A 12,513-nucleotide genomic window follows, 5' to 3' on the forward strand; every position below is an offset into this window, starting at 1 on the left:
TCAATCATCATCCATGGAAATATTTTTTCATTGGTTTGTGAGTTTCCGGTGAAATCCACATTTACTGATAAAAATCTAATCCCCAGACTAATAAAAGGTAACTCATTTATTAGAAGACACTAAGCAGCCATCGGATGGTGTTCTGGGCATTAAAGGTCTAGCAGGAGTGCTCCGGAAGAACGAGGCCTACAATGCAGCAAAGTAGCGAGTTATTGGCTTTATTGAAGGTAAGTGACACACCCGCAATGGGGACTCCAAACTTTGCTGTCATGGAGGCGGAGAGCCCAGCGCACCAGAGCAATGCCTGGGACGGAGTCTGACAAAGGGGCGGACAACAAGCAATAAAAAGCACTACATATTAACATATCATGAATATATAAGTAGGTGCTTTCCTAAGGGGTTTTCCTCTAACTGGCAAAGGGCCATGTGTGGCGGTTGAAACCGGCCAAGGGCTGGTTACAGCCAGTTCTCTGTGTCCTACAATGACCATCGGCGTGAGAAAGCGTTCTTCCCTAGCTAGGCCATCACAGAGTCTTCCGCAGTCCCTTACAGATGGTAACAACTTCCATAATGTGGCTCTGATATCCAGGGTCTAAAGGTGAAAGGCTTAATAGCCTATTACCACTCACCTGATCCAGCAAGGCCCTTTTAAAGATTACTATATTAAATCTTTGCTAAAGTGATATAGGCCCATCAGCCGTTAGACATTCCCGATGAACTCCCTTGCAATAACCACAGAGTTGAGTCCCTTGTGACTGTAATGACAACGCGTAGCTGGTCAGTGGGTTTTTCAACAGTATGAAACATGTTTTGAATAAAGAGGAAAAGGTAGCCATATCAATATCAGTAGACAATTTGTGTACAAGAAATCTGGAATTCTAGCTTTCATGCAAGAATTTCTTGAGATAGATAGGAAAATGCTGGATTGGCTCCTGCAACAGATGTGGCTTTAGAGATGTTTTCACTAAAATCTGGAACATTGTGTGTGACAGATAGGGCAATTTCCCGCAGTATCCTTTGGAGACCTTACTGAATTAAGTTTAAGTATCTTTGGAGTCCATTGTATTAAATGCAAAGGTTATGCACTATTATGGGTCTGAATGATCAAAGGATTATATTGAACAATGTGGCAGTCAAGAATGGTCTTTTATGACAATATGTATGTAGTGACTTTCCTGAGAAATATCTAGGGGGAGGTGAAGCAAATTTCCCACCTCTGCTTATGCAAAAAACTCAGCCTTTTGAAACTATGCCTCGAGGAGAAGGTGATTGTCTATTATTTCCTGTTCCAGAAAGCTGGAGATCAAAGGCCAAAGCTGTATTAAAGAAACATGCCAAGCTGCCCAGTCAGTGTGTCTGTTTTCACCTGAGGCTATTATGACTTTGTAACCACAGAAAAACCCCTTGCTGAGGTTGGAAGGACTGACTCCGACCAGAGCCCTTGTTGGAGAGGGGTGTGGGTGTGTGTGTGTGAGTGAGTGAGAGAGAGAGAGAGATCTGGTAAGTTTATTAGTATGCCTGTAGGTTCTTCTATTGTTTTATTATGTTTTCTTTCTAATGCTTTCATGTTAAGAATAAATGTGCTTGCTGATAAAGGGTGGTGTGATAACTTATAACTGCTGGCAATCACCACTGTTCATCACCTTTGGAGAGAAAGAAAAGCTCAGACACTGGCCTCTTTAGGCAGTCTGGCTTGCTGGGGATATCACAGTGTAGCTGGGGAACTGTGAAGCCTGTAAACAATCCAGATCAGGAGGGAGAGAGACAACAGGGCTCTGCCCAAGAGAGGTGACGGGTGAGGAGCCTGGAGCGTGTGCCCTCACGGCACTATAGATGGAGAATGCAGATGCAGTTGCCTTGAACCGTGACACTGTGTAGGGTTCAAACAGAGGAGGGGAGTGGGATGAAATTAGAGCATAGATATAGGGTCCAATCCTACAACCTCCTTTGATGAACTGGGCATCCCTGAGCATGTAAGGTGCTGAGCGCCTCCTGTGAAATGCTGAGCCCTCACCTCTGACTGAAACACCATCACAACTGGCACCTTTATTGGCAGTCTCAGCCCTGGTAACCTCTGGAGATTGTCCCTCCTGGTCAGGGTTGAAGCACTTTACCAAGCTTTCTTGGAAAGCTCTCGCTGTTGTTACTGATATTGCAAGTGCTGGCATGTGCTATACATACCGTGATAATTTGTTCGTCTCTAAGGTGCCACAAATCCTCCTTTTCTTTTTGCGAATACAGACTAACACGGCTGCTACTCTGAAACATGCTCAAGTAGTTTAATTAGTAATGGTCCTTTATTTGCCTACCAGTTTGTTAATGAATATATTTGCTAATATCTACAGGTGCTCACTGAGTTTTTGATAAGCAAATTTTAGATATCAAAAGAAATAAAATATAGGTGCCAAGATCATCCGCTTATTTCAAGCACAAGAACAGGAACGCACCAGTGTAAAATAGCAAAGCAGCACTAAATGGGGAAAAACACTCCCACCACAGAGTGAGAACATGAGATCATTCCAACCCCACTTTGAAATCTTCTGACACAGGTTACAGCATTACAAGTTGCTATATCCTTTGGAAATCATCACCACAGTACCCAAGTGCATGGGAAGCCTTGGTTGTCCACTCCTAAGATTTGGTCCTGGGTGGTACACTTGTCACTGTTGTAAACTCTACAATAGAGGCAGTCCAAGTACTATGAACCGTGGTGTGAATTCATGAAGGACACTAAGCCATTTCAAAATCTCATTACATTGGTTCGGTTGCTTCCGAGGTATAGGCTTGCAATACATTAGCAATGACTTTGCTTTTGCTGTGGGATATTCTGTTACAAAGCTACAGTAAACCCTTTGTCTCTATGCTGATGCCTAAAGGCTGCTCCAGGGATTTAAAAGGAAATAAAAGTAGGGGAGAAGGGTCCCTAGATAGACGCTGTGATTTAGAACAGCTCAATAGCAGATAATATTTCATATGAAAACCTTTTAAAAAATAAAATCAATGCCTAATGGATTAGAAGACTGAGCTCTGGAATTTAATTAACAAATTTATTTTTTTTAAATGGAACAAAAATCAGCTGTGTTGAGAGACACTTAAAAAAACCTTTTTATTCAAAGGTGTCTTGTATGAGAAACACATTCAGAACCTTTACCCTCACCTTTTTCCTATGTAGCTTGTCCCTCTAACATTTTGTTAGTAGATCTATGAAAATATTTTTAAATTATTTTATTTTCAGCAAACAATGGATGGTGTGTATTTTGTATGGCTGTTCTCTCTTAATGCAATTAATTACCAGATGACATGGCTGTGACTGTCTCCCTCTTCTGGATGACCTACAAGGCAGATAAAAGCCTACTACAACTGCTAGCTGGTATAGATTCTCTCTTACTTCCATTGTTTCTCATGCTTGAGGGGTGCTGTGTCTTTGCGGCCTAAGTTTCCAATTTTTCCCCCAGATGCTGCATGAGTGCTATCTAACTATAGACACTGATATCTGTATGGAGGCAGCCAATGGATTTGAATGCACCTACTTATATACCAAAACCGGTTTTTCCACACAATTCTGCAAAACCATTTTAGGTTCCAGAGTGGTAATTCAACTACTCACACCTGAGAAAACATCAGGATGGTGTCATATTTATATATCAATAGCTGACATTTATTTTCATAGAAAAAAGAATAAAAAGCTAAGACCCCAGTCTTACAACTGGTCTGTGTGGGAACAGGGGTCTGCCTGCCCAGATCCAGATGCAGGCTTAGAGCCTAGCAGAACTGTGATTGATTTTGCACTTAAGATAGTAGTCAGCTAAAGGCACGTGGCTCTTATATGTATACAGGATCACACTTTTGAAACCAAGGGAAATAAATTCAAAAATGACAGAAAAGAAAAATTATAGTTTGGATTTTAAAAGCCCCCAAACCAGGAAATTCTAAATTACAGCTCTATAAACAACCATAATTCAGCCAGATTATATACATTAACATCCTATAGCAGTGGAAACAAAAGTAATATATATGTTAGGCCATATTCTATATATATAGAGAGAGAGCGCATGCAAACGAGAACACACTATAACCTTGAATTTCCATGTGTTTAAAATTTTACCTATCTGTAACATTACATTAGCATAGCTTTTTCCTTTTAATAGCTCCACTTGATTGGCTTTACACCACCGTGAAAGAACAGACTCCAAATTCCCAGGCCTTGGACTAATGATTTTGCTGTTACATTCCCTGAAAAGACAGCAGTAGTTTCTGGACTTTTGAAACGACCTGTTGATGATTAGAGTTTATGTGGCATTATGCCCATGGACTGTTATGCAAACCCTTACTCACACGAGGCATCTCATTGGCTACAACAGTTTGCAAGACTGGACTTGAAAGTTGTACTTATCCACAACAGTTACAAAAAAGGAAAAGCTTCTCTTTAATATGCTGCATACTGCATCTGCCTCATTATTAGACAATATAGTGACACATTTAGATAGTTTCCAGAAGACTTCATAAAAACTATTCAAAAAGCAAAAGCTTGTTTCCACATTTAGAGTCGCATGATTTCACCTAAACTTGAACCAAAGCCAGGCCTGCAATGTGCAACCCAGTTTGTATTGATTGTTTTGTTGTTTTTCACATGAATGCTCCCTTTGAGATCTCATCATTCAAATTCAGAACAGTACAGCTACTGTTGACCAGTGTCCTACAAACAAAAAATCACAGGGTTTTATAATGCAGTCCATAAAATTAGCAATCAGGGGGTAATATGCTACCTATTTCTAGATGCGAATCAGGAAGTGCTAACTGGCTTTTCTAAAAGCAACTTAACTTTTTCATGCAAGTGATTTGAAAGTCTTTTCAGAGAAAGGAAGAAAAATTGAGCAGGAACAAAGACTTTTCCCAGTGGACCAGACCACTAGTTTATCGAGCTTGGTATAGTGCTTCTGGCAGCAGCCAACAAATGATACTTGTGAGAAAGATGAAAACCTTCCATAATGCACCTCACCAGTTGTATAATGCAGATGGAGGAAATTTTCCTTCTTCATCTCTGCAGACAACTGGATCATACCCTAAAGCCTGAGAGTTGAATACCCTTATAATTATGTCAGCTACAAAAGTTATTCATGGTAATTATATTGTTCTGTTCTTTTTAAAACCTAACCATGTTATTGTTCAAAGCATTTCAGATCACTTCTAAAAATCACATCAATAAGGCCTTGCAGCCTTGGACAGATTATTCCTATAAAGACTGTTCTTCATACCCCAACCTTACTGGACAGCCTGATTTTCCTGCCAGCCAACCCCATAACCTGGCTTTGCTTAACAGACCTTTGCCTCCTAGCTCTGCTTCAGAAATATTCCTTGATATTTCACTGCAGAGAGTAGTTTGGACTCCAGCTCTTCTGCCTGTGCATTTTAATTAAGATTTTTGATAAATCAGTTACTTTTTCTACCCCAATTTGCCCCTGGACCCTCAAACGTTTTTTTACTTCAAATCCAGTACACAATGTGAATATGTGCACCAACATATTACTCATCCGTATGTGGTCAGGTGCCGTGTTTCAATCCTGTCCCAAGAACACATGCTCATATTCTGTTTGACTGATAGTAAGCAAACATCAACAACTGTCAGTAAAAAATGGCAAAATAATGTTGAAACATTCTCAAATATGGCTCTGAAGGGTGGGTTAGCCACGGAATAGATGATTTGATGGCTAAAGCACAGAACTGGGCATTGTTAAAGCTTGTACTATTCCCAACTGTACCACCAAGTCACTGTGTGACCTTGGGAAAATCATTTAGGGCCAATTTCAGCAAAGCAGTGAAGCACATGCTTTACAAAATGACTAGGGATGAGATTACTCACATATTTAAAGTTAAGCACTTGCTTCAGTGCTTCACTGAATCTGGGCCATTATAGCTCTGTGTGTCAGTTTCCCTGTTTGTAAAATATGGATAACACTTTCCTAGCTCACAGGGACATTGTGAGACTTAATTGAATGAGGGTGAAATTTACCCTGGTACAGACTGTTGGAGTAAGGCCCTCCACTCCACTGAAAACCTGCATAGAGACAGCTGGCTGATGAGCACAGATCCTAGTTTTCTGTGATAAAAAAACCCAGCAAAATTCTCCGATTAAAAAAACGAAAACAAAAAACAATAAAAATCCATGATTATAATGAAATGGGCCATGGGGGCTTGGGTGGTTAGCCCTGGGCCGCCAGCCCTGGGCAGCTGGAGCTCCAGGCAGTCGGCCCTAGGTGGCTGGGGCTTGGGCTGTCAGCCTCAGGCTGCAGTAGTAAAAACTAAAGATTCTCTGTAAAAATGCAAATTCTGTGTTTTTCCCTCGCAAACGCATTTATAGGATCCCTGCTGACGAGTGCCCCTGCTGTGGGAAGAGTATCTATATCGGTCTTATCTATGCCAGCATGAAAGGTCACTTTGTGGATGGATTCAGGGAGGGCCACTGATCCATGTTAATACAGACCTTAACCTGGGCAACTGCTTGTGGAGGGAGGGGCTGCGATTGCTACTGCAGTCCAACAGGCTCAAAGGAACAGCAGCCGCAGGGAGCAGTCCATCCTGGCCTGAATTTCACCTCTCCATTCCTATGTATTTGGGCTTTATGTGAGCAAGTGAATTTCCCCCTAATGTTTGTAAAGTAATTTGAGGGCTGCAGTAGGAAGGAGCCCCAGAAGTGCAAAGTACTATTATTAATGTATCTTAAATCTTCAGATTTAGTATTGAGTACTTGCCCTATGGAATCTAGAAGTACAAGTTTTTCCTAATGCTAGATATTATGGATTCTGTAAAAATCGACAAAAAGCCTCACAAACAGAAGCAGCATAAACGCAAAATTGCTTTGAAGTTGCTCTTTCCCAAGCTATATGGCATATTTTAATACATGACTGGTTTCTACAGGCTTTTTTCTTGGCTTGAAATTTTCCTCGGTAAAGAAAGACGGAGTGCCAGTAAAAAGGTGAATAATATCAGTAAATGTTACCCTGTGGGGAGGTATTGTTAGCCTATTTTACTGATGGGAAACTGAGACAGAGGGGTCAGTGATTTGCCCCAAGTCATACGCTGTCGGGATTAGAATGCAAGAGCCCAGGGCACTGGCTCTGAATAGCAACCCCACTAGCCCTGGCTTCCCACCTCGGCATCATGATGCTCTAGATTGCATTAGGATATGGCTATTGGGAAGAACGCCACGGAGGTTACCAGGAGATTGAAGTGAAATCGGCACGTGGATATTTTGGATGAGCAGAGCTGGCTCTACTCTCCTAACTCCACTTCTCCCTCTTAATTCCCCTCTCCATCATATACTTCCCCAGATCTGCCCATACTTCCTTTTGTAGCTGTTTCCACCTCCTCCTTCTCTTGCCAACTGCCCCCTGCCCCACCCCACTGCCAACTGCCCCACCTCCTGCTTCCCTTGCCAACTGCCCCTTGCCCCACCCCTCTGCCAACTGCCCCCTGCCCCACTGCCAACTGCCCCATCTCCTGCTTCCCTTGCCAACTGCCCCTTGCCCCACCCCTCTGCCAACTGCCCCCTGCCCCACTGCCAACTGCCCCATCTCCTGCTTCCCTTGCCAACTGCCCCCTGCCCCACCCCACTGCCAACTGCCCCACCTCCTGCTTCCCTTGCCAACTGCCCCTTGCCCCACCCCTCTGCCAACTGCCCCCTGCCCCACTGCCAACTGCCCCATCTCCTGCTTCCCTTGCCAACTGCCCCCTGCCCCACCCCACTGCCAACTGCCCCACCTCCTCCTTCCCCTCTGCCAACTGCTCCACCCCCTGCTTCCTCTCTGCCAACTGCCCCACCTCCTGCTTCCCTTGCCAACTGCCCCTTGCCCCACCCCTCTGCCAACTGCCCCACCTCCTCCTTCCCCTCTGCCAACTGCTCCACCCCCTGCTTCCTCTCTGCCAACTGCCCCACCTCCTGCTTCCCTTGCCAACTGCCCCTTGCCCCACCCCTCTGCCAACTGCCCCCTGCCCCACTGCCAACTGCCCCATCTCCTGCTTCCCTTGCCAACTGCCCCCTGCCCCACCCCTCTGCCAACTGCCCCACCTCCTCCTTCCCCTCTGCCAACTGCTCCACCCCCTGCTTCCTCTCTGCCAACTGCCCCACCTCCTGCTTCCCTTGCCAACTGCCCCTTGCCCCACCCCTCTGCCAACTGCCCCCTGCCCCACTGCCAACTGCCCCACTCCTGCTTCCCTTGCCAGTGCCCCCGCGGCCAAATCCCCCCTTGACCCATCCGCCTCCCGCCCGCTCCCCCGCAGCCCGGCCTGCCCCGCGGCTGACGCTGCGGCGTCGACTCGGCGCCTCCCCCGCCGGAGCAGGGCGGAGGCAGCGCTAGGCCGCGGCGCGCTGGGCCGGCGGGCCCCGAGTGGCGGTTGCCCGGCTGCTGCCCCGCCCGGAGGCCGGCGCCGCCGCCGCCGCGATGCTGGTGCCCGTGTTCACCCTGAAGCTCAACCACAGGATCCTGCCCCGCACGGTGGCGCTGGGCCAGTACGATGGGACCCACCCGTGCCTGGCGGGCGCCACCCAAGCGGGCAAGGTAACCGCCCACGGGCCCCCGGAGACTGCCCCCGCTCCCCGCCACCGGGGCATCCACCCCCCCCCCCCGACACTGCCCCCGCTCCCCGCCACCGGGGCATTCCCCCCCCCCCGACACTGCCCCCGCTCCCCGCCACCGGGGCATCCACCCCCCCCCCCCGACACTGCCCCCGCTCCCCGCCACCGGGGCATCCACCCCCCCCCCCCGACACTGCCCCCGCTCCCCGCCACCGGGGCATTCCCCCCCCCCGACACTGCCCCCGCTCCCCGCCACCGGGGCATCCACCCCCCCCCCGACACTGCCCCCGCTCCCCGCCACCGGGGCATCCACCCCCCCCCGACACTGCCCCCGCTCCCCGCCACCGGGGCATCCCCCTGAAACCTCCTCCCGACACTGCCCCCGCCACTGGGGCATCCACCCCCCCCCCCGAGACAGGGGCATCCCCCTGAAAACTCCCGCCGAGACTGCCCCCGCTCCCCGCCATTGGGATATCCCCCCCCCCGAGACTGTCCCTGCTCCCCACCACTGGGACATCACCCCATCCCCGAGACTGCCCCTGTTCCCCATCACCCCCCGAGACTGTCCCTGCTCCCCGCCACAGGGATCCCCAGGGAGACAGCCCTGCCCATGGGGATGCCCTGAGACTTCCCCCACTTCCCACCACAGGAACCTCCCATGGAGACAGCCCTGCACCCGGGGACCCCCTGAGACTGCCCTCACTCCCTGCCCATGGGCCCCCCCCAAGACTGCCCCCCAATGTCTGCCATGAGGACCCCCAGGGAGAGAGCACTGCACATGAGGAACCCCAGGGAGACAGTCCCACTCCCTGCATATGGGGTCCCACTCCCTGCATATGGGAACCCCCTCAAGATTGCCACCACTTCTTGCCATGAAGACTCCCTTGAGACTCTCCTAAGCCCTGACACAGGAACCCCCATGGAGATGGGGACCCCCCGAGACTGCCCTCACTCCCTGCCACAGGGATCCCCCTGGAGACACCCACAGACATAGACACCCACCCCTGACATGTCCCCCAGTCCCTTCCATGGAGAAGCCCCTGGACAGAGGGACCCCTCCATAGAGACAGCCATAGACAGGGGGACCCTACTCTGGAGACTGCTCCCAATCCCTGCCAGAGACACCCATAGACCCAGGGCCCCCCTCAGATGCCTCCCTGCTCCCCACCACGGGGACCCCTTACAGAAGCACCCACAGGCACAGGAACATCTGCCCCACAGAGACTCCCCCTAATCCTTGCTATGGGGATCCCTCACCCCGGAGACACCTATGGACATGGGGACCCCTACCCACTCACTCCAACATCCCCAGTCCTTGCCAAAGGGACACTGCCTTGTTGAGGCACCCCTAGGCACAGAGTCTCCCCGCTCCCCTGGCATCTGGTGACTTCAGTGGGATCTGTGGGTATTCACGACCTGTGAAAATCTGACCATTAATTCATATCCACAGTAAACCTTGCAAAGCTTGCACTGGTCAGAGCAACAAATACAAACCCATTTCTTTCCATGCCAGCAGCAACAAATATGAGGTCAGCTGCCACACCTTCCCTCGCAACCCTTCGCTGTGAAATGACTCTTCATTGTTTGTCATACACAGTAACTTCCAGGGGAGGAAAACCCTAAGAATAAATGAAAACACCTAATCTGAAAACAATTTTTGGCTCATGTCTGCCAGGGTTTTAGTGTCAGCTAAAAGTCTTGTTTTTCCATGCACATGATTCTTACGAGCCTCCTTTTTTCTCCTCCCTGAGGTGTCCGTAGTGGCTTTGGCTGCCTTTCTTTTACAGAAAGAAGGATGAGATGCTGCTTTCACACAGCTTGTACTGCGGAGCTTGTACTGGATGGGTCTGGTGTTGCCTAAGCCAGCTCAGCAAAATACATGACAACTCTTTCCTTTTCTCATCCCTTTAAAGCAGTGTTTCCCAAACTTGGGACACTGCTTGTACAGAGAAAGCCCCTGGCGGGCCTGGCTGCTTTGTTTATGTGCCATGTCCGCAGGTTTGGCCGATCCCAGCTCTGGGCACAGTGAACAGCGGCCAGTGGGAGCTGGGATCGGCCAAAGCTGCGGACATGGCAGGTAAACAAACGGGCCGGGCCCACCAGGGGCTTTCCCTGCACAAGCTGCATCCCAAGGTTGGGAAACACTGCTTTAAAGGATGAGGACCAGGGAGCTGATCCTGCAATCAGTGAAGCCAATGAGAATTTTGGCATTGACTTCAGTGGGAGCAGGATTGGGCCTGGAAAAATTTGCTTTCTGCTGTGGTTGATTTTATGATACCTTCTGATTGCTGAAAATTGATTCATTCTTAGAAAATGGAAATGTGAAACCATGAAATAAATAAATATCCTCAAAACCCCCCTCTCTTTTAGCAGCCTGTGCAGTATTATACAGGCTGATAGCCAGAAGCTCTTATTTACCATTAATATTTTTGGCTCTTGTATCTTGGCAACAACACTGCAGCCCTAGAGTAGGCATGTCTACACTAGAATTATTGACCTAAAATTTCCCACTGTTGCATTCTGCTGGTGTTTAACCATCGTATCATCTGCAGCATTAGATGAAACACTGGTTAAAACGCAAGTGGTTGGTCTGCACTAGCTCTCCCAACCATTGCTGCCACCAGTCGAGCTGCAACAGGGAGGAAATTGGGTTGTGTGTTTAAAGGCTAGCGTTGACCTTCTCCCCTCCCCCAAGAGCGTGATTCTGCAATGTGCTTAATACCTGCAACTCCCATTGCCTGAATTGAAGGTGCTCAGTACCCAATGGCATATGTTTAGCACATAGCAGGATTGGGCCATAAAACAGTTAAATTAATGCATCCGATGAAGTGAGCTGTAGCTCACGAAAGCTTATGCTCAAATAAATTGGTTAGTTTAAGGTGCCACAAGTACTCCTTTTCTTTTTGCGAATACAGACTAACACGGCTGCTGCTCTGAAATACATCACTTCAGTTCATTTGGCACCTTAGCGGTACTTTAAAGATTTGCGCTCATGTATGTTTTGATATTAGACCTCAGATTCTGGAAGGTCATGTGACTGTTTTTCTCACGTTTTAACTTGTTTGTTTACCCCATAATTATTCAATGTTTTGATTGCTTCTGATGTTTCTTTTTTGTATTTTAAAAAGTTATAAAATATGTACATTTAAATCAGTGAAGCTTTTTTTTTCAGTTCTGGTATGGCTAAAAGCAGACCTTCAGTTGCTTATATCAAGTTTTTTGGGTCGTGATTTTCTGTAACTTCCTCCAGCGTCTGTGTCAGGGCTCCTTGCTTTTTTGAAATAGCAGCTGCAGAATGAAATGGTCACTGATGCCCACAGGATTCTTAAGGGCCCTGCAAAGGACTAGAGTCTTGTTAATTTCATTGCGCTGCTGCTGGGGGAAAGCCATGATCAGCAGCAGAGGCACTGAAGCTATCTGCAAACATAGAAAGACAACACTGGAAACTTAATTTTTTTAAATGAAAGGTTAAATTCTGCCAAAAAAAAATGAATGACTTAAGTCCCCGCCCCACCCAAAAAAGTTTCTAAGTTTGTTGTTAAGTGGGCAACTGTATTTTTCAAGTTGTGTGTTTTGTTATACGGTTCTCAGTTACTGTAATGGAAATTAGCATCCTCACTGACTTAACTCTGGAGATGTTGCAGTGTTAAAGGAAATGCATGTTTGCTGTAAATCAGATGACTACTTTGCAACACTGGAAAACTTTATTAAGTGCAAGCTCCACAACAGTTCTAAACCCAACAAAGGAAGTTTAACACAATTGTTAGAATAAAACATAGGCTGAAACATAAACCTACAAAAGCATAGAAATGTTGCACTTAGGCTGCTGCAATTTGCACATGATTCACCCCTGTAGTTCCCAAACTCTTTTAGTATTATTTATTTGTATTATGGGAATGACTAGGGACCAATCAAGAACAGGGACCCATTATATTATGCAC

At 47.4% G+C, this 12,513-nt stretch overlaps 1 protein-coding gene across 2 annotated transcripts in view; it reads left to right on the forward strand.

Moving 5' to 3' along the window:
* Window positions 1-8,357: 8,357 nt before the first annotated feature.
* BBS2 (Bardet-Biedl syndrome 2) overlaps window positions 8,358-12,513 on the forward strand; it is a 31,891-nt gene continuing 27,735 nt past the window's right edge. For both annotated transcript variants that reach the window (XM_048817161.2, XM_075118334.1), the window contains exon 1: window positions 8,358-8,555. In XM_048817161.2, the coding sequence (XP_048673118.1) occupies window positions 8,439-8,555 (117 nt within the window). In that variant the 5' untranslated portion in view covers window positions 8,358-8,438. The remainder of the gene's footprint in view (window positions 8,556-12,513) is intronic.

This window comes from Caretta caretta, chromosome 12, assembly GCF_965140235.1.
Source record: "Caretta caretta isolate rCarCar2 chromosome 12, rCarCar1.hap1, whole genome shotgun sequence".
Taxonomy (NCBI): domain Eukaryota; kingdom Metazoa; phylum Chordata; order Testudines; family Cheloniidae; genus Caretta; species Caretta caretta.